Source organism: Nannospalax galili, unplaced genomic scaffold, assembly GCF_000622305.1.
Source record: "Nannospalax galili isolate Female #2095 unplaced genomic scaffold, S.galili_v1.0 scaffold308, whole genome shotgun sequence".
Taxonomy (NCBI): domain Eukaryota; kingdom Metazoa; phylum Chordata; class Mammalia; order Rodentia; family Spalacidae; genus Nannospalax; species Nannospalax galili.
The window spans coordinates 1,058,884-1,081,360 of NW_008359214.1; the positions used below are offsets into that span (position 1 = coordinate 1,058,884).

General features: G+C 38.2%; 1 protein-coding gene across 3 annotated transcripts in view; it reads left to right on the plus strand.

Annotated features, from left to right (window-relative positions):
* Diaph3 (diaphanous related formin 3) overlaps positions 1 to 21,166 on the plus strand; it is a 545,702-nt gene extending 524,536 nt beyond the window's left edge. For 2 of the 3 annotated variants that reach the window (XM_008822916.2, XM_008822917.2), the window contains one exon: positions 20,003 to 21,166. In XM_008822916.2, coding sequence (XP_008821138.1) covers positions 20,003 to 20,265 — 263 coding nt within the window. In that variant the 3' untranslated portion in view covers positions 20,266 to 21,166. Of the gene's footprint in view, positions 1 to 2,683; positions 2,745 to 20,002 lie in introns of all 3 variants that reach the window. The other variant, XM_029558567.1, reaches the window with a different exon arrangement.
* Positions 21,167 to 22,477: the final 1,311 nt, after the last annotated feature.

Consider the following 22,477-nt stretch of genomic DNA (forward strand, 5'->3'; position numbering starts at 1 on the left):
GTGTGTGTGTGTTCATTTAGGACACATGCTTATATTAGATAAAGAATTTGATCAGCTGTAATTCCTTTGAAGTTTGATCTAAGTTACTTCTCTCTGGTTTAAGCATGTTGGCTGATTTTCAGACTTGGATGAGTTTCACTGTAAATTGCTGTCTATGTGACTGGAGCACCCAGGAGCTGTCAGGATGGCTCAGTGATTTAATGCTGGTGTCCTGCAGCTTTGACTATAATCAGCAGATGCTGCAGTATTACCATAAATGTTTTCCTAACTGCTTCTGTCAAAAAGAGAAAATTCTTCCTGCACTGAGTCTGCCGCTTCTGATTAAATTCAGTTTGCCTTCCTTTGCATAATTAATGTCCCATGATGATCTCTAACCTTTTGTTTTTAATATTGCCTCTTGGTCTAGACTCACTCTTTACAGGGAAGCTCAACCAGGAGCAGACAAAGAGAAATGACTGGTGCTCTTACATGGTCCCCCAGCATTTGCTCTGAAGCTGAGACTGTTTTATATACCATTACTTGTCAGAGATCATGAAAGCTTCTGGTCATTGCTCTGTTTTTCACTCTTGTGCTGGTGCTCTGTTCTACTTCAGAAGGCTGTTTCTGCAACGCTTTGGTGCACATGGTTTTGCCTGAGGATGTGTGATGGCAGGATCAACTTTAGGATATGCCTACCTTGGCTGTGTAAGCTGATAACCCTCTGACACCAGCCAGGCAAAAGGCTTCCAGATCTCCTACAAAACTTTTTAGGCCTTTAGCCCAAAGGAATGCAGAGAATCTTTGATACAGCAAAGTAAATGTGTGTGTAAAATGAGTATGCTAAAACCTGAAGACCTTGTTTTATCAGTGAGCACATTGTACACATGATCTCAATAGAAGATACTTGAGTTTATTAACAACTAGTGCCTTTTTCCTGAAAAGCTCCAAGTGCTTCCCTATTTGTTCTTGTAGAACTTATGAATACTCTTGCCTGACAGCCACCTGTAAGCTAATTTTTTCAGGTAGAATATTGATGTCAATACATATGCTTTGTGTTGTTATTCTTACATTATAAGATTTTTTAAAAAGAGGTATGTGGCATCTCTCAGATACTAAATAAACTCTCCAACTTAAAACTGTCCTGTCTTACTATGAGTTCTGTCTTTTTGCTTTTGTTTCAAAAAGGTTGAATGATTGAGTTTCATGTTTTCTGGGGCTATGCTGCATTTTCTATGAAAATTCTACCAGTAAATGTTTGTCATGCTATTTTTTATTGTCATTTATTCTCTGTATACAATTACAGACCTTGACAATAAAAAAGGATCTTAAACATCACAAAGTATTTGTTTTTTGACTGACAAAAAGCTCACCCTGAATGACAAGCGCTGCTACATCTAGTTTACAGATTTTCAAGTTTTGACCTTTGCAGTATTAACTTTGAATATGCTTTAGTTTGCCACATATTAAAACCAAATAAAAGAAAAACAGAAATTTCAAAATAAGCAAATCAGCCCTCAAATAGATTCTGTATAATGGTAAGATTTATTATCAGCAAAACTAACTTTATTCTTCTTCACATTTTTAGTACAAGCTCACTAAGCCTGTAGCTACTTGAGTCTTCTGTAGCTCTAGGACATTGCCCTCTATCCACACCACCGATAACAATGTCATCTTCTATCACTGTTACCCATCTCATTGTATTAACAAGCTACTACAATGGAGAGCCCCCTCTTTGAACAGAACAAGTGTTTATAACCCAGGAGACAATGGCAGCATGCCACCGAAAACTGAAACTTTGACTTTTCATCAGGGTTCTACTTTCCCCCACTTACTGAAACTTTGACTTTTCATCAGGGTTCTACTTTCCCCCACTTCTGTTCTAGAGTAATCCACTTGACTTCATGAGCTTGGTTTCTTTTTTGGAAACCACCTCCTGGGAGGATTCACTGGACACTACATGTACTATTATGTCCACACACCTGCTTTTGTGGTAACCAGCAAAATTAGTGAAACCCTTAGAAATAGCAAGAATACAAAATCAAGGGACTGAAATTTAAACAAGAATTAGTAGTGAATCATTTTAGTCAGTTTCTTCATTCCTTCTTTATTCATGAATGTAATGTGTTCATTACCACTCAAAAAAAAAAAAAAGTCACAGATGTGTCTCGCTCAAGATATTTGAAGGTGAGAATGGAAGGAAGTTGTTTGTAGAAGCACCAGCATTTTAGGAAAATGTGAAATGTGTCTCTGGCTCTAAGAAAGGAAAATCTCTTCCCATCCTACAGCCCCCAAAAAAGCTGTCCATAATTGTTTCTTACCAAATAATTCTAGACCCCTGAACTCCTCAAGCTTCGGATTAAGTGTATTTCTATCATCATGCATTACCAATAAGCTGTCAGATTATTTTAAACAAAGAGCCGTACTGCATAAGCATTCTAACTGCTGTTACCAGCAACTCTGTCATTCAAAGTTTGGATATCTACCCACCTTATCACCATCAAACTAGCACATAAATATATATCATGGGATTTATCACCATAAACATAATTGTAATAATATATGTAAGCATAAACCAGTTTCCTGAAGAAATACTACATTAAAAGGCTTAGAAATGACATTTCTTTCCTTTTACATTTAAAGATATCTTGATTGAATTCTAAGAATATCAGTAGTTCTGTTTTAACCCAGTGTTGCCTGTCCTTAGGAATGTCTTGCTATCTGTCTGCTGTAACCATCAGAAGAGGCCCAGACATCAGACTTCCAAGGTTTGCAATGAACATCCTTAACAGTGCCTTATGTTCACATGGTGGTCTGCACTTTTCAAAGAGCTTTTATATAGAAATTCTTTGAATTACTTGATCACTTTTTTGTTTTAAAAGATGTAAAAATTCAGCTTACAGGTGGCTGTCAGGCTAGAGTATTCGTGGTTTCTAAAAGAACAAATAGGAAAAAGAAAAGGAAGTGCCTAGAACGATTGAGAATTCTAGAAGGATATAAAAAGTAATGACAGAGTGGAGAGGAAAGGCTTAAAATTTCTCCTTTTGTATAGAACCCCATAATAGAAGTCCTCTCATCTAGGTAGTCACAAATACCCAGTTTGCAACTAACCAGAGAAGCCAGAGGAAACAGTTTTTTGATTCTCTCTCATGTAAATCCAAAGAACAAATAAATCAATAAGAGGAGTACTTGATAAATGAAAAGGTTGTGAGCTCAGTGGAAACCAAATCTGTAGAAAAAGTAGGGAATGGGATAAGGCTAACCTTGCCTCCCATGAAAGCTTTCAGTTTGCCAAGGGAGACCCTCACAGCCCCCTGAGAGCCAGGGGATGCAGAAGAGAATTCCAGCAGCAAAGTAGGAACGGAATCGTGGTCTCACAGACAGTAAGCTGGGCTCTTCATCTTGATTTTTTTTTTTTTTAATTATAGGGTTACTAACAACCTCATTGGGCCTGAGAAAGAACTGGGGAGAGGGGTAGGTCTATCATCACCATCAGACTGGAATTGGCCTACTTTGTTTTGCAGAACATCGTAGAGGAGACATATTTAAATACTTACCATGTATGGGATGTTAGGCAGGTTTTTCTGCTAACAGGGTGGTGTGGGAATGAATAATGGGAGTAGAATTAAGGAGACTTTGTCAGAGTCGACTTGTGCCAAAGCACTTTTGCTCTGCTTCCAACTGTGAAGTAGGAGAAGCTCAAGGCAGAGTGATGAGTTTGAGCCATCTGTTAACTTCTGTTAGTGGGGTACTGGCAACAGGAGAGTAAGTGGAATTCAGTGAAACACCGTTCTCAATGAGGTCTGGAGCATGGGTCAAGAGTCTGGAGTTGGGAGCATAAATCCACTTGTCGCGTATTCGTCCACTTCATCCTCTCTAGGCTGTTCAGATTTGAATACTACATACCTGCATTTTTTTCAGAGATTCTTTCTTCTTCCCTCTGTGTTTCAGTGAGGGATATGCTAGTCTACTAGACCATCTTTCTAATTAGTCCTTATCACCTTCTGCTTACATTCCCCTTCATTCACCACCTACCTCTACAAGTGCCTCTGCCCTATGCATTTTCTTTTGAAAACACACATAATAGCACTTAAACTTTTGGCTTTAGTATTTTAGATACCAGCATTTTTATTTTTTACAATAAGAGGCATACAGCCGAGTGAGGTGTAATCCCAGAACTGAGGAGGCAGGGGCAGATAGAATCATCTCGATGTTGATGCAGTCTGGGCTGCATGGAAAGTTCCTATCTCAAAAACTTTTTAAAAAGGCATAATCAGCATTTAAAACTATAGCTATTCCTGCTCTTTCTCTGTTATATGCCGCTAATTATAAACAGATTACATCCCTGTAGATACACCATATAAATGTGGTTGGATTTTTGGCTTACTTTGGGCATGGACCATGTCTGCACATTCTCCGCACTTCTGACACCCAGTACAACACTGTATAGTTTCCATATTTTCTGACAAATGAACAAAAACATTGTCCATCTTGTACTTAGTATAACAAAGAATCATGAAATGTAGTTTCTGTCCTCTTGAGTATAGATTCTTATGATGAAATATTACACTTGTGTTTTTAATACCAGGGACAGAAAGAACAGTCTATGTTCTTGTTAGTAGATGACCACATGGCAAGGCAGATCAGGCCGTGAAGGCGAGAAAGAAGTCCAGTGGCAGGTCAATGGCAGGTAGCATCATGGCCGTCAGGAGGGTGTACTAGTGAGATTTCAGAGATCCAGATGATCAGAAACAAGAGTTGACTACACAAATATATATATTAAGCAGCTTAAGGAATTGCATCATTTCCTAAAAAGTTTCTTCCAGCACTGATTACTACTAAGAAAGACGACACAAAGCTTTATTTAACATTTAAAATAAATTGAGGCCTTTGTGATTAGCTCATTTGAGAAGTTAGAAAATTTTTTTGAAAACTAAACCTTCCAATTGACGTGAATAGTATTAAAATATAAAGTTTTATGTGCAATAATATCAGAGGTAACTGAGTATTTTCTAAGGCACTAGCTTGTCTGGGCCATGGATTTTGCTGTTTCTATGAATAACTAGCTACATAGCATCAGGGACAAGTACAGACAGTACTTTATACCATTCAAGTGCAATCCCTGGAAGTAAATACTCCTGGTTGTCTCTCACTAGAGAGCTCAGTAGCTTTTTAACATATTTGTCAGAAATAGTGTAGGTAAAAATGAAGCGTCTGATAGTTCTCTCTTGGTTCCTGATGTTAATGTAGTGTGCTACATGCTTCTCTTTTGGCATTTGCTACTGTAAAATGTTAAACAGCAGCACTGTAGTTTGGAGCCAGGAACTCAACCTTCCTCATGCCTGAGCAAGTTTCTACACCTTTCAAAACCTCCTTCCTCAGACTTTATTCAGCTGTGTGGTAATTCACAGTGGGTACCAAGCATATAGCTGACACTAATGTGCTCAAGCAGGTTAGCATCCTTTATATTATCAGCCTTTTATACAATGTAGCCTAAAAGAAGAAAATAGCTACAGTTGTTTGATTGATGAAGTTTGGGTGAATATAATTGTGTTAGAACTGTATTTTGCTAAACTTAAGCTTTTTGTGGGTTGTGTTGTAGTTCAAAATTGTGTTATTAACATGCTCTGATGTGCCATGTAATAAATCTCACTAAATAGTTGCATGATGTCCCCCATTATAATTAATGTTCGTTCTGATATATTGGTTTGTAGATACATGCTATATATGGAGAAAATATGCACAGGATGTTAGAGGAATAAAATGACTCATGGGAAGGGTTCATTCACCAAATGAACTTCATAAAACTGTAGACACACTGCTTCTGTATTCAACTCTAGCAGCCTCCTTATGTCCTGAGATTCATTAATTATAGACATCTAGATTCCACTAATTACAATGGTTTCTTTCCTCTTTCTAATAAAATTAGAGCCAGTATAGGAAAGTACTCTCATTCACAGCTGTAAATGCCCTAGAAATAAAATAAACAACATACTACTACATGTAATTTTAAGGGGATGTAATATGTTCCATGTTTTTAAAATTACTACATGAGGTACAATGCCAACGAAAGTCTGTTGGTGACAGGTGTAACTGGCTGACCTCTAGTGGCTATAGCTATATCTACATCTTAGTAGACTGGGTTTTAAAAAAAAAAAGATTAGGGAAAGAAAACTGAGTTTACAAAGGAGTTCTACAAATAAGGTTAGTTTCCACTATTCTGATTGCCAGCGTACTGTTTCAGCAGTCAGAATCAGCTTGTTTCACTCTGAGTGCAGGTGCTTATATGGAGCAGCAGAGCCTGCACTGGTGCTCTGAAGCCAAGCAGTCTCCATAGCATCTTCAGGAGATCTCCCTGTGCTCATAGCCAGCACCCGGTAGTGATGCTAAGGAACATTTCTTACACATGAAATGTTTTGAGAACATTTAGAGAGTACCTGTGTATGGTATATATTTTTATTAGGTAATAGTATGTTTTTTGTAATATGTATGTGGGCTTACAGATGTTTTCAAGTTGCCTGCCTTACTTCCCCTCATATAGTTTATCACATTTCTAAGACAAACTTTGAATTTAAAATGCTGTTTGTGGCCAGGAAAGAGATTAAAATTGAGTAATAATTCAGCATTCTAAATCTTCTGATTATTCTGAATGGATGAAATGATATAAATGATAGATATGTATTTATTACAATGCTTCACTTTAAAAGATTGAGATATTTTATATTATGCTGAGCAGTGAAAAAATTTCCATGTGATACTATCATATCTTGCTTTGTCTTCCACATAAACCATACTGGAGTGTTTTGTGTTTTTCTTCTTTGCATACTTTATATCATTTAACAGAGAACTGATTTTTCTCAGTAGTTAAATGAACTGTGAATTGCTAGACATTTATAGCTATTGTGGCTCTCCAATACATTCTTTCCAATTTCAAATACTATGTGGGTTACACAGTTCCATATACTCCAAGGTCTCTTCTGTACTGACACTTGTAGCTCTTCTGAGAGATGCGTGACAAATGGAACAAGGGACAATTACCCATCTTTCCTCCTTGTCTGTTCCCCTGCTTTCGGCCCCTTCTTTAGCTTGCCAAGAGTACTGTACTCTGATTTTTTTTCCTGCCCACTGTATGGTACATTTCTAGTGCTGTGTTTTATGTTACCATAGAGACAGGAGGTGTTCCAAAGCTCCAGGAAGAAAGTAGAAGCAAGTCTTTGAGTTAACAGTCCCTGCTGGCAAAAAAAAAGCCCGAGGCAGGAATCTATAGCAGTAAATGGAAGGAGGGAATTGTGTGGCCAGATCGGTTTGTGTGTCCACAGAGTCTTAGGAAGCACAGGCTCAGCCAAGGAAGCATTAAAAATGAGCTGTTTATAGGAACTCAATTTTTCAGAGATATCAGTGCAGGCCTGGGGTTTCACAGAGACCAAACTGAGTTTTATTTGCAAGAAAATATCTGAAGTGACTTTGACTTATTCCTTTTGCTATTTTCCTCATTAAAAAAGGAACAACTTTTAAGAAAGGTCCTCTTTGCCTGAGTTATTTTGCTGATCAGAAATCTCACCTTTAAAATGAAGGTCGATATTCTGTAACTCAGCCCAAACAATCAGAAGTCAGATTACAGTTTGAGCACCAGGGATTGTCTCATCTACATCCCTAGTTCTAGAAAAAGGTTTATATGCACCCTCAGCTGCTATGTTATCCCTCTATACTTCAGATGACTTAAAGCCATTCAACATTTCTCTGGATTTGATGGTTATTTCCTGCTATATTAACTCTTTTTTTCCATACCGGTAACCTTTTTCCTTAAAGATATCATGTGAGCCCTGTCGTATCAGTGGGCGAAGAAAGTAGAGATGAAACTTTAACAGCAAAATAATGTGAAGAGGGATTCCACAAGAACAGGTGCCTTGTGAATTACCTTTAAAACCAGTCTCTCCTTTGAAGTGCAGTGAGATCCTTGCTTGAGGTGTTCACTAGAATTCATGTCATAGATCTGGCACTGTGCACAGAGTGTGAGCTCAGAGAAATTCACATCAGCACTTCTTCCAAAGTTACCTGTACAAAATTAGCCTGGGGGAAGAAAGCCAGTATCTGCAAGTATGTAACAGCAGAGACTGAAGAAGGTCTTCTGAGGCATTCACTTCTTTAAGACTGGCAGTAGGAGGAAATAATGGGCTAGCCTAAGCTGCTCCTTTTAAGGTGATATCCATGACTCAGGGCAGATGCTTTATTTCATTTCTTTTAGAAGTACGTGAGACTAAACTTTTAGAAAAAGTTCCATATGTCATAATAAACCTGGTACCATCAATCTAGGGCTCCATAATGCTACTATGCCTTGAAGAGGACAAAGTAGGCCAGTCTATCAGCTTTTACTAATGATGTCTGTGATCCTCACCCCAAGATAGGTCCTGGTCCAGCATAAGTAGGATGGCAGGCAATACAAGCCAACTTCATTTGTAAAGAAAGAATTTGTAATTCATCATGTTTAATGAATTAGGTACTTGTGGCTTTCCTGGTACACAACTATGAAGTAAAAAAAAAATTTTTTTTTTTCTGAATGGCAGTGTGATTTCCCTATGCTCACAGGGATAAGCATGTCAAAAGCATGGGCAGTAGTGGCAGATTTGTCAGAATTAGAACTTGAATTTAATGAATATATTTTTAATCTTTGGATATTGTCTATTTTGCCGTTCACAAAATCCAAGTTACCAAGAATGTGTAACTGGTTCCATGGGTATATAAGACACAGTCACAATGAAGACTGGGTCCTAGAGCTCTGCTTTCATGCCATTGATTTTCCTTTTATAATAACTAATTCTATCAGTACATTATCTTTCATTTATTGATTACTACTTTCAATAAATTATGTATTAGGGGAGTTTCTTCTCTCAGTATCAAGAACATATTGCTATCTGCTATTTACTTCCATACAAAGTTCAAATAGCACATTTGTATTTGATAATGGATCAAAACCTGTCAACACAGAACTAAGCAACATTTACTAGTCCCTCAGAGGTGGGCCTGGTAATCTTCATTTTAGTGACTTATTTTAGCAAACTAAACTAGTGTTCCTGTATAGGAACTTATAAATAAAATACAGAAGTATTTTTAGTATGCCTGGGAAAATGGATGATATTAATTTCCTTTAATGTAGAAATTATTGCAATTGAAATATTAACTATATTTTTAAAGTTGTTTTTGTTATGTTACTAATGTTGTAATAGTGATGATTATAATTATTAGCTTTTTCCCATCCAAATACCAAACAGACCCAACACTGCTTATCTTACAAGATCAGGGTGGTATGACCATAGACAATCATTAATGGTCTAATAGTAACAGTCCAACTGGAGAGAAAGCTACTCATCACTGAAATTTTCTGTAAAGATCTCTAAACCAAAAAATATTATAGGTTAATCAGCACTGTGGGAAACTCCTCACCTATATTCGGCCTAGAACAGTTGCAAAACAGAAGCTGGCCTTGAGCTCTTGAAATATGACTAGTTGGAAACAAGGTGTATTATAGATATGAGACAGCATCTCCTTTGTAAAAACCAAAAACAGTGTTAAAGACTTTGGTAACGTGATGTTTTTTGCTTCCATTTTGAAATATTTATACTGAGCTAAATTGTTAAGATTAATTTTACCTGGTTTTCTCAATATATAATGTAGCTTCCATAAATTTTTATGTTGCATTTATAACCCATTTTGTGACTTTTACTTATTTCTTTTGGACAATGCTATTCTATATTCAATGCTGGACCCTCAAGGGGTCAGAAAGATTTTATATATATCTGCTTCAAAGAAACCAAAATGTCAGGGGCTAGAGAGATGACTCAGTGGTTAAGAGCACCAGTTGCTCTTACAAAGGACCTGAATTTGATTCCCAGTACCTACATGGCAGCTAACAAATGTCCATAACTCCAGTTCCAGGATATCCAACACCTTCTTCTGACTTCCACAGACATTGCATGACATGGATGCACCTACCTACATGCAGGCAAAATACTCATATACATAAAATTAAAATAATAAATGAAATAATTTTTTAAAACTAAAATGTCATAACTCACTTTTATGATCGAGACAGGGTCTCACTGTGTAGCCCTGGTTGGCCTGGAATAAGCTATGGAAGCCATGCTGACCTCGAACTCACAGAGATCCATCTGCCTCTGACTCCTGAGTGCTGTAGTTAAAGATATGCACCACCACACCCAGCTCATAACTCAGTTTTTACCCAGCTATTGTTTTCCTCACGTTATTTTCTTTAGAGCAGATTAATATAAAACATTAAGTGAAACAACATGATAAAATAATGCCTTGCGTAGGTCCAGTCACTCAACAGATAAGGTATATGAAGCACTGTGCTGAGAAGTGGGGAGAGAGTGTGAATACAAGCAGTGAAATGGACAGAAGAGATGCCCACCTTCATGGAGTTTACATTCCAGCAAGTTATGTTACAGCTAGATGTTGGGTAATTTTCTTACTACTTGAACATATTACTGTGCTGGGATACAGTTGATGTAATATATATGTATTTAGTGATTGGCTGGAAAGAATAAAGTAGCTTTCCTGTGCATGTTGTCATCCATAAAATTATTTTTGTATAAAGTGGCCTTCACTTTAAGCACATCCTTATTAAGCATGTACTGACAATGAACCTTAATTATTAAACCTATAGGTTATAATCAGAAGGATTCTGTGAGCATGCTCATGTATTATTTGGTAGTATAGAACCTCCTAGTTGGCCTTTTTTTTTTTTTTTCAGAATTTTGAACTTACTAAGTGGATGCAATTTTGCACCACTTAGCACCTAACATGAAGAGCTGAACACCCACAGAGTTCCCCAATAAATTGTCTTACTCATTATTCCAACTCATGATAACAAGGAACAGTTGCATACTACAGCTCTTTGGCTTGAAGCAGAGATTTGGGGAATATGATCTATTTTTAGATATTTGAAGGCCTGGTGGGTGAAAAAGGAATTTCATTTACTTGATATAGCCTTGATTGGCAGAGTGGGGCGGGGAGCAGGGGAGAGTAGTAGAGCCATTGACAAAAAGTATGGCAGAAACCAATGCCAGATAAATACAGAGTAAAGCGTGATTTTTAGAGCTGCCCGAAGGAGTATATTGCCTTACGACTATGAGATGGTGAGGCTGTGACTAGAGCTCTTCAGACTTAAGCAAACCACTTTCAAAGATAAGTAAATGGAATTTAAGCATTGGATTCTGCGAAGTAACTGTGGTCTTTCTAATCCAGAGGGTCTGTGTAATATGAGCCCATGAATCAAAATGAAATGGAATAGAAATAGCATAAGTTACCCATTCAGAAAACATCTGTACATTTGAAATATCTAATGTGGAATTAGAAAGTATGCAAAATATAAACTAAGGGAAATGTTTGGAAGTACACTGTGAGCTGTACTATTTGGGAATGGCTTCAGAAAAATAGCTCCCTAAGTATGTTATTTAGCTAGTTCCTTTCCATTGTAGGCTCCAGGTGCTTCATACTGAGGATTAGCTTCCTCTGAGACCCTTCCTCATAGCAAGTGCTCTTTCCATTTCCCAGTATGTTTTCTATGGCCTCCCAAACATGGGGGCCTGATATTTAGACCAAATTCTCCAGAAGCAAATAGCAAAACCTGTATGGGCTTGGCAGTGCATAGATTTCTCTAAACTTCAATTTCTTCTCTAACATGTAGGTATAATGCTTATTTTTTAGGGTTTCTGTAAAAACCCAAAAACAGCATCTAAAGGATTTTTTAGATTAATAGTATGTGCTTATTAACTATTCTGTCAGACCATATCCCTGTTATTTCTCAAACCTCTTTCTCATAAAAACCACCAGAGCAGCTGGGTGCAGTGGCACATGCCTTTAATCCCAGCACTTGGGAGGCAGAGGCAAAGGCAGAGGCAGCCCCATCTCTGTGAGATCAAGGCAAGCCTGGTCTATACAGCAAGTTCCAGACCAGCTAGGGCTACAGAGAGACCCTTCTCAAAAAACAAAAGGGAAAAGAAAAACACACAGAGAGCAACTGATTAAATTATACATACCAACTACGTGACAGGCAGTTTTAGAAAACACTTCATGCCTTGTAAGCCACATTTCAGTAATCAAAAACATGGTGGCCTGGTTAGCTGTCAAGAGCAAGACTGATACACAGAAGGACAAGGAAGCTGTTCAGGGCATACAAGTTTGGTGTGAGTGTGTGTGCTTAAATTTGGAATTCCAGTAGAGTGCTTCTGTTGATATATGTAAAGGTGCTATGATGGACAGTGCTAAAGTTGTATTGTCAGAGCTGGAATTGAAAATTCAGTCTTCTGAAAGGAGATAGTTGGAGCTTTGAAACCCTGAAGAAGAGAAGGCAAGAACAGCAGAAAGGCAGGCCAGGTATCTGTCTGTGAGAAATGACCACAAGAGAACTGATTGTTTGGTAGAATTCATTTGAGAAAGTAGAATAAAAGACCAAAGAAGACTGAAAAGCAAAGCATCAAAAAATAGAGTCAGGCACAATGGTACACATCTGTGATCCTAGCACTCAGGAAGCTGAGGCAGGAGGATTAGAAGATTGAGGTCAGCCTGGGCCATATATCATGACCCCACAGAATTATAATTAAGTAAATAAGTAAAGGGGTCTTATCACAACAGACTATGTTAACCAGAAATATGGGGATATTTTTATCTCTAGCCCTCAAAGAAAATTAGGTCTGCATCCTCATCTTTATATATAAAACAGGGTAAATAGGTGAAATACATGGGGCTGATGAGGTGGTTCCACACGTGCCTGCTGCTCAAGCCTGATGGCCTGAATTCAATCCCTGACACCCACATAAACATGAAAGGAGAGACTTGACTCCCAAAAGTTCTCCCAGAACCTCCATATGTGCTCTATGGCATACACACACTAATAATGATAGTAACTATTATTATTGTTATAAATTTAAAATTTTTAAATATCCAAATACACAGATAAGTCAGGAAAATATTTGCTAAGCATAAAGGCCATGTGATCATTTGACATTATTATGTAATAATAGCATTCTAAGCTTTAACTAATATCCTACAAGGACTTCTGACACCAAGCACCTGGTATCAAAATTGCTCAGCTCATAATTATTCAAAAGATTATCTCATTTCAGACACCAGGTACAAGATTGGGGTTCCCAGACCACACTTACCTTCTACCCAGTAGAATATAAATTCAGTGATTCCTAAGAGCTCAATTTCAATAATTTGCTAGAGTGACAGAATTCAGGCAAGCATAATGCCATTACAGCTTAATTATAGGAGAGATACAAATCAGAACCAGTCAAAGGAAGAGACACTCAGAGCTTCCACTGTCTTCAGGGACAGATCACCCTCTCAGCATGTGGACATGGGATGATACACAGAGTATAGTCAGTCTTCTATATCCAGGGATTTCACATCTGGATTCAACTACTGTGAACTAAAAAACCCATTCAAACTTCTTTTTCTTACCATTATTTCCTAAATAATACAATATAACAAAATTTTACATACTGTTTATATTATTAAGTAGTGATGATTTAAAATACATAGGAAGATGTGAAATGCTAAACCATTTTATGAGATTTGAGCATTCACAGATTTTGGTATCAAAAGAAAACCAAATTTACCATGGATACTCAGGGACAACTCCAACCCCACTCCCCAAAAAAAACTCACCTGAAGTTCAGTGTCCTTAGTTTAAGGCTCGAGTATTTACATACGACTGATTGAATAATTGGCCACAAAAGTGAACTCAAACAGCCTTCACTCACCTCAAAACCTCAACCTTCCATCACATGATTGGTCTTGAAGGTCTGACCATCACCCATCTTGAATCATTCATTACTATAAACTGTATAGGGCCCACCAGGAGTCACCTGATTAGCATAAATTATTAGTTACATTGTCAAATGGTAGGTCTGAGAATCTGACCATGAGTAACAAAATTTCTGGGGCTTAGAGACCACCTCCTAGGAACTGGGACAAAAGCCAGCCAAAGTCATTATTTCACACATTCCAGAATGTTGCATATGTCAAGAGAAAATTAGGCAAAGACAATTCCATTGCACTTGGGAATTCTGAGGCTTTGGGTGGTCTTTTAGGGAATAGTTTAAGTAGAAGTATGGATTGAGATTACTAAGACTTGAATAGAAAGGTGAACACCAGAAAGGCAGATCTGGAAAGGGGATCAGGTCACATATTATATCAGAAAGGGAAGCAACTGAATGGCAGGTTTTCTCTAGCCACTGCCTTCAGGAAAAAGGGACTGGACTCCCCCTACCTGTTATGAGATTCCTTCCAGTCCTACACTCAATTAAGCCTTTCAGCCTGAAGACTAACAGAACACCTGTGCTGCCGTCAAAGTTTTATTCAAGAGAGCAATATAGAGAAAGAAAAGGTAATTCTCTATCCAGAGATTTCTTCAGTTATCTGCTCTGTGTGTTTAAATGAGGGAGAGTATTTTGTTTGTTTCATTTTATGCACTAGGTTTCATTGAGGTGCTTGGCACTTTTAAAGAATTTGACTGTAGATAAAATAACTATATATATATATTTATATATATATATATATATAGAGAGAGAGAGAGAGAGAGAGAGAGAGAGAGACAAAGAGCAAAATGAAACCAAGGGAAGACAATTATTTATAGTATCAGGAAATGAACAGTAAGGAAACCCCGGGAGTATGGGCTGTTGGTGGCCAGTGTTAACTTGGGCTATTGCATAGATTAAAAACATATATTTTTCACACACTTTACTATCATGTACACCCAGTGGTGCCTTAAAAAATATATTTATGGATTAGTCTCTTCTTTCTCCCTAGTAAAGCCATTGCTAGAATGAAACAACACAGCTCCTTAGTAGGAAAAAGTTAGGAGCAAAAGGCAAAGAATTTTAAGAAGAGTCCAAATTTCAGGAAGAGTGAAATTCACTGAAGTTACCTTAGGCTACCAGAGTTCTGTATTCTTCCTCCTGTCAGCACTGCTACAGGTTGCCACTGACCACAAAAGACAGAAGCTCAATCTTATTTTTCATCAGAGAGTTGGCACTCGTAAGAAGCCAGTGCCCATTAGAACCACAATGTGATGGAGGATCAATACTGACTTAAAGGGAAGAATGCCTCTCTGAACCATAACTGATATTTGCTGCAGTGGAGAGGGTTCCCCAAGGGCCATCAGCCAGGGCCTTAGCCTTGCTTTCTTAGCAGAAGGCACATAACAACTGTTGGCTAAAATATTTCCTCATTCAGATGCCAAATTGCACTTATTTATATTTCTTCTGTTATCCTCTCTCCTGGATTCCTGTGTCTTATGTGTTTCTGGAGAGCGTGAAAATGTTCGTGCAGGATAGTAGAAGTTTCTATCAAAGGTCATATACGACCTAACACTGGATATAGTTTACAGCCTTTATTCTTATTTTTATGCTGGTGGGTTCCCTGCATTAAGGAGCAATTCAGCTTTCTAGCCATTTTAGAGAAAAGAAAATCTGGGGTGGTACTCCTGGATTCAGTCCTTACATTAATAATCCTAGGGGAATTAAGTGAGCCTTCCTATTTTATAGCAAAATAGTACATATTCTCATCCTGCTTATTTCCACAGAAACACAAATACAAGATGTGTGGATTGAATTCCCTTATGAGTTTGGTACTAAGAATAGCAGCTGGCTCTTTGCCTATCTATGCTGCCGTCACCAGTGGCCCCGGCTATTGGCAGGAGTCCTGGGCATATCATACACAGACATCAATTGTAATTTCTTAAAGGAAAAAAAAAAGGGAAAGCCCGGGATTTGATTCATAAAATAGCATAAACATACTCCCTTTAGAGAATTAATCATCCTGTTCTGCCTTAGTAGCTTTAGTTTCCATTTTTAAGTGTATGTTGGCAAGGATTTCTATTGAGGAGAGGTAAAAGCACCCCTCTTTTTACTGAGGCACCAGCATCACCTTTCATTGAGTCCATGTGTCCAAGTGTGCCATCTTGTATTTATAACCATCTAACTTCATGTATGAAGTGTCCCACTGACCATATCAAATTATAATTTACTATGCCTCTGCAAACCTTTAGAGAGTCTCTTTCATTTAGAGTTGTCATTCTTGTATTATTTTAAAGTCAACTATTTAGACTATTTAGAAACCAGATGCATATTTTTACATGCACTTGGGTCTCCAGTTCAGCCTACATGAAGCCACCTTCACATACCTTTTAAATTCATTTACCTTTTAAAATAATAGTAATGGCAAAAGACATCTGGCCATGAAAACACATTATAAGATTTTTATATAAAAATGAACTTCCCAAGAAAGAGGTTCCTCTCTCTACCATAGTTATTTTCTATCATTTCAGTGGGAGAGATGGCTTCCAACTGGCTTCATTTGTCTACATCACACCTTAGACAGTGGCTCCTCAATTCTTAACTTTGGGTCTGCTGCAGCTGAGGACAAAGCAAAAGGAAACTAAGGGCCAGGATGGAGGTTGTTGGGGTACAGAGAGATAAGTGTGAATCCTGGGAGTGAAAAGTTGTCTAGGAACTTCTATCAGGGCTGCAAACTCATCTTTTAAAGGGCCTTAAGCACGTTCATATTTCTCAGTGGTCTGAGGAGTGGCATCTTTCCTTTTTGTACCATCTTATCTATTGCTTCCTGTGAAAGGTTCTCCTCCCCAAACTTCCTGAAAGTCAAATACCATCTTACTCTATCATCTTATCCCTAAAACCCGTAGCCATTTTGAGTTTCTCAGAAGAGTTGAAATGTTCTTGCTTTCATTGGCACACTCATTGTTGCTAGCCTAAGCCTTCAGAGAACAAACACCAACCACTTAAAGAAACAGTCCCAGCTACAGTGGCCACCTGACCTGGAATCTGGTATGATCTGCTCGAAGACAAAGATGTCCAAATAGATGTCCTTGACACATAGTTCATTAGTGACTTTCACAGCAACTGTTTGAGAACAGTAGAAAGTTAAAAGCATGATTAGTGTGGGTTCAGGAGAAAAATGGGGGTACTGGAGAGATGGCTCAGAAGGCAAGAATAATACTTAACTATTCTTGCAGAAGACCTGGGTTCAAATCCAAGTACCCACATGGTGACAAGCAACTGTCCGTAACTTCAGTTCCAGGGGCTCTGACACCCATTTCTGTCCTCCATGAGCATTGTGTGACACAGGTACACTTACATACATGCAGACAATACATGTATACACATAAAAGTAATTTTTAAAAAAAATTTTTAAAGAAAAATTGTATGAGAAGAACTGAGGTCATAACCTCGTTAATTTTGTCAAAGGGTTTTGCTATAAAAGGAACCACACATTGAGGTTGTAGCTGGAGGAGGAGTGGAAACCACAAAGATTCTCCACCCCCTCCACAAGTTTAGAGTTATCACAACAAACATATATGCTGAGGGAAATGATCACAGGGAGGAGTAAACTTTGACAATGCAGTAGGGAGGGTGCGGCTGCCAGAGCACCAGCAGTAGTACAAGAGCACAGCCTCAGGGCTCGGCCTCAGAGAGTGGCAGAGGTTGATCCATCCTCATGGAAGAAAAGGAAGGTACATGTATGTAATTGGTAGGTGCTAGACCTTGGGTGGAGCTTCGTGTGGGAGTTGTGAGACCAGGACCCAGAGGTGTGTGTGACCTTGGATGTACTTGGTATGATAGTTTATGGAGGCATCTGTCTGCCTTACAAAGTTATTGTGAGGATAAGTGTAAGTTCAGGACATTATTATTGTGAGACTCAGCTTTGAACTCCTTAGCACTTTTCTTTGCCAAGAAAGTTTTCAGTTTTCTCTAAAACAGCTCCAGTATCTCTAGAGACAGCATCTGGCTTGTGCCACAGACTTATTCAGTCACTGAATCTAAGAAAACAACCTAACCTCCTTTTGCTTTTATTCCTCAGTCTATAATATGGTGGTAGTATTTAAGGTGCAACAAATGCTTTGTAAATTAATGTGCTGTTTAATAAATACAAGCCATTCATAAGACAGTATTTCAGTCCTCACTGGTGTAGGCATTGGCAAGTCAGGTCAGAGTCTTCAAATGAACCCCTAAGTCTTCAATGGCAGATGGCTCCCTTAGAATATTGTGAAAGAAGGTAAGCATCACCACACAGGAGCCATTCATTTTGCATCCCTTTGTCCCTACTGCTACTCTGAGATTATTAAAACCCAAGACTCAAAGGCATTCAATTATCCATTGAAGCTCAGATTTTATACCAAGTCTACCTAAAATTCCATGTTCTTTTTTCCTTTTGCTACATACAGAATTGGCCTTAATAGTGCATTAGAAACTATGGGACTTTATATAATTTTCTCACATTCTAGATCCATATTTTTGCCAACATAGCCTCTGCTCAGTTAATCAAAGATTTTTAACTAGAATTGCCCAGTAGCACTATAAAGTTGTTTGTTGGCGAGCTCATGATGGAGTAGTATACAAGACATCAACTGACCAGAGATTATGGAACATTTGGGAGGGAACAGTTATCCAACTGAAAATCAGCACTTAGCTACAAATGTACTTTTCACACACCCTTTGGGGCAAGATGATGGGTACTAGAAAAAAATTAATTTATGTGACCATGGGAACCGCAGAACCACCAGGTCTGTGCTCTTTCCTGGGGGCGCAGTGTGTACGCTGTAAGCTGCAGCTCAGAAACTCCTCTAAGAGAAAATCACTGCTCTATTAGATTTTGATTTTTGAGTAACAATTGCCCACCTGATAGAGAAAGTGATAAGAAAACTGTATTTATTTTCTTCCAACAGCTAACAGGTGATCATACTTCTAAAATTTGTAGAGATTGTCCAGGAAACTGTGTAAAATACTCATCCATCACTGGAAGCCCCTGGTCAGGAAATGACAGTGCAGTAAATATCTTCAGCAGCCACCTTTTAATGTACAAGCTGTTTTCGGTTGGAATTTTCAGCGCTCACATAAAACACACTGTCATGAGTGACTGCTTGTGCTCCAAAGTCATTACTATTGGGATAATGGAACATCTCTCAGCGAATAACCAAAAAACTTTAAATGTCATGCCAAGTTTGTTGAAGCCATTTTCAAGTCCTGTTCAAGGTTACATGAATACTGAGGCTATCTCTTTTTTTTTAAAGGTGTTGCTCTATGAGTGAGTCCCTCATAAGGGTGTGCAGTGTGCGTCAATTAGAAGAAAATATATGTCTCTTTAGGGAAGTTAATTGGCCAGCACCATTTGGCCTGTTACCGAGTCACAGTCATCATCACTTACCAGTATCTGCCTATATGTGTGCAAGTATGTGTATGCAGATGTCCTAGACAATTTCATTATGATAAAATTCTGCTTTGTTAGGAAGTACGGTTTGCCTAACGAGTTCATTATTTCCTTTAAGGAAACTTTCTTGCTTTTATTTATTTATTTATTTTTTTTTGAGAATCTTCCTTCCTTGCTATTGTTCAGAAAGAAAATCTGAGTCTCAACTTTCTGTTGGGTTATAGTCTGTGCAGGTGATTTATTTACTCAAATGAACTCCCTGAGTGCTTAGTTTACCCCAGGACCATTCTATGCACTGAAACCACAGGACTATTTATAATCATGTCCCTGCTGCCTTGGAGCACAAATTATCATGAAAAGACACAGAGTGGACAAGTAAACAGATAGTGGTGTATGTGGTGGTTGTGAGTTCGATGAGGGGACAGAAATAGCATAATGACATAATGACGAGCATAAGTTCTATGTTACGGTTAGGAAGGCCTCTCTGTTTAAGTGGTGTTTGACCCAAATCTTGAAAGAAATGGGGGACAAAAGTCTGATAATAACCTAGTATCTGGTGTTTGAACATAAAGGAAGAAGGAAATAAGCATTGTTTTCTATTATATTTTCATTGATTCCTAAGCTCTACATGTTTATTTTTAAATTTACATTTCTACTGGCTGTTTTTTAGTCTATCTAAGAGGACTTATTCATTGAGAATTAAATTTATGTTTCATAATGTGCCCAGGCCTTGTTATAAACACTGACAGGTTTTATGTTTCTTTCTTCTTTACTGTAGAAAATCAGAAAGTGCAGTTGACAGAAGGGTCACGTCCACACTACAATATCAATTGCAGCTCCACAAGGACTGCAGTCGCCAAGGAGCTTAATTATAATCTAGACACTCGTACGTCTACCGGGAGGATCAAGGCAGTTGAAAAGAAGGAAGCCTGCAATGTAGAAAGCAAGAGAAAAAAGGAAATGGAACTTCTTGGCTCTGTTTCTAAAAGCGAATCAGTTTCCGAAGTTGAAGCCCTGCTGGCAAGATTACGAGCTTTATAAATTAAACTGGTAAAAAAAATGATTAAACCAAACACAAAGCCATGCTTTCAGCTGTAACACTTGAAAACTTGCTTTTATATAAGTGACTTTATAGAGTTTTAAATTATGATATATATATATAAAAAATGCTAAATACATGATTGCAATGCTTTTTCTCTGTACTTGAAGCGTTGGCTTATTCAAGACTGTAATGGGCTTTAATGCCTGTCTCTTTGTCTCCTGGTGTTCATCTAGTCAATATCTGCTGATTAAATCGTAGATGTTGCTTCAGAAAACAGGTTGGTGGCCATGTGTTCATGTGTCCTTAAGAAAATACCATCTTTCTAAGTCATTGTAATTTTTGCTGCTTCATCACTAATTAATGAAAGATCATTAGCATGAAGACTTGCTACCTGTCCATATGCATTCCATATTTGTTATATCCCAGTATATAACATCAGAAATAGGTAACTATATCAGAGCTGAAATGACCAGCAAGCTCATCATCATTGTTGATTCATGTTAACTTGACCCCAGAATGCAACTGAGCATATTTCCAAAACTGCTACAGTAGGAACGATGCACTTTCTTTGCAAAATGCATGAGCTTTCTTATAAAGTAGGTACATACACTGTGTTACAGTACTGCCCCAAACTCCTGGCTAACGAAAGAACATTTTCCCCTCAGTAATTATGACTCTGAATAAAATTACTATTTTGAAACATTCCAAGAAATGAATTTTAATTGTATGCGCAAACTTTAGAGTTTCAGTTTCTTTAAGCTGACAATCAATAATTTTAACAATCTGAATGAGTGTTTCAAGGAAAGTTTCCGTATGCAAATGTTGCAATAGTACCTCATTTTGACATCATTCCTTTGTTAATTCCATATCAAAGAAAATAAACTTGCTACTTGCACTAAAAAAAATGTGTCTTTCTTTTGCACAGGTTCTGTGGTGAGCTGGATACAGGCTTGGCTATGCTGTCTCAGCATCCCTTTTGCTTTATTACCTGTGCTGAGTACGTGCTCTGTAACTGTCAGTTAAGAAGCAGTTATATGGAACTAGTGTGGTGAGGTCTACTGCTTTTTATTTCCTTGTTTAAGCTGCCCCCTCCTTTCAGCTCAAAGTTAATAAAACTAATTAATTCGAACTATGAACCAAGCCCTGTTCATAGGCATCAGAGAAGTGTTCATCACAGCCAATGTAGGAATGAATTTGGTCCCACAGCGTGGAGCATGCAGTATGCCCTCCCGTTGCAGCTATTTTCCTGAAAACAAATTTTAAAAATCAGGGAAAGAGAAGGACATGTATACACTTAAGCAGTCAGAATTGTTTTGATTAGGAAAGATGCCAAATGGAAGAATTCTATCTCCTAACATGATTTTGCCAAGTCTTAGACTTCTCAAAAAGGAAAATTAAACCAGATAGGTTGAACATACAGGTATAGGAAAACACTGGATACTTGAGCAGCCACAGGGGAGAAGCTGGCAAGTAAAAGAAAATCAGGATGACACAGGCTCCCAAGGGCAGAGGAAGGCAGGGAAATACAGAAATGGAACACGCTGGCCCCAGAGCATGTCTGCAAGAGCTGACAGACAACCTTGAAGCAAGAAGACCAAGAGCCCAAGGCAGGCAAGTATCAGCAATGGCTGATCCGAACAGTATAGTCCCAGCACTCTCTCTCCCTGGATGACAAGAACCAATTCTGAGCAAGCCTGGATAGAAGAGCCCAGAGTGATGGAGAAGACAGCTCAAGTTGAGAGTGCCAACTCAAAGATGACTCTGTTGGAAGTATTTCTTATATATATATCCCTTTAACCAAGGGCTATGGGAATGATTAGACTTTAAGAATTTTTTTTTTAATTTTATGTGTATGAGTGTATTGCCTGCATGTAGGGAAGTGCACCTGAGTCATACAGTGCCACAGAGGACAGAAGAGGCTGTCGGATCCCCTGGAACTGGAGTTACAGACAGTTGTTAGCTGTCATGTGGGTGCTGGGATTTGAACCCAGGTCTTCTGCAAGAACAGTGTTCTTAACCGCTGAGCCATCTCTCCAGCTCCAATTAGAGTTTTAATGTTCATAATATTCCTTTAGCAAACTACACATGAAAACTATAGTGGTGAGTGTCCTTTGAGGACAGATCTCATGGTTTGATTTCTAAAGAAAGTGTTGAATTAGTAGTAATGATAGTTAATTTTTTATGTCAACTGAGAAAAGATTCCTCAGATAG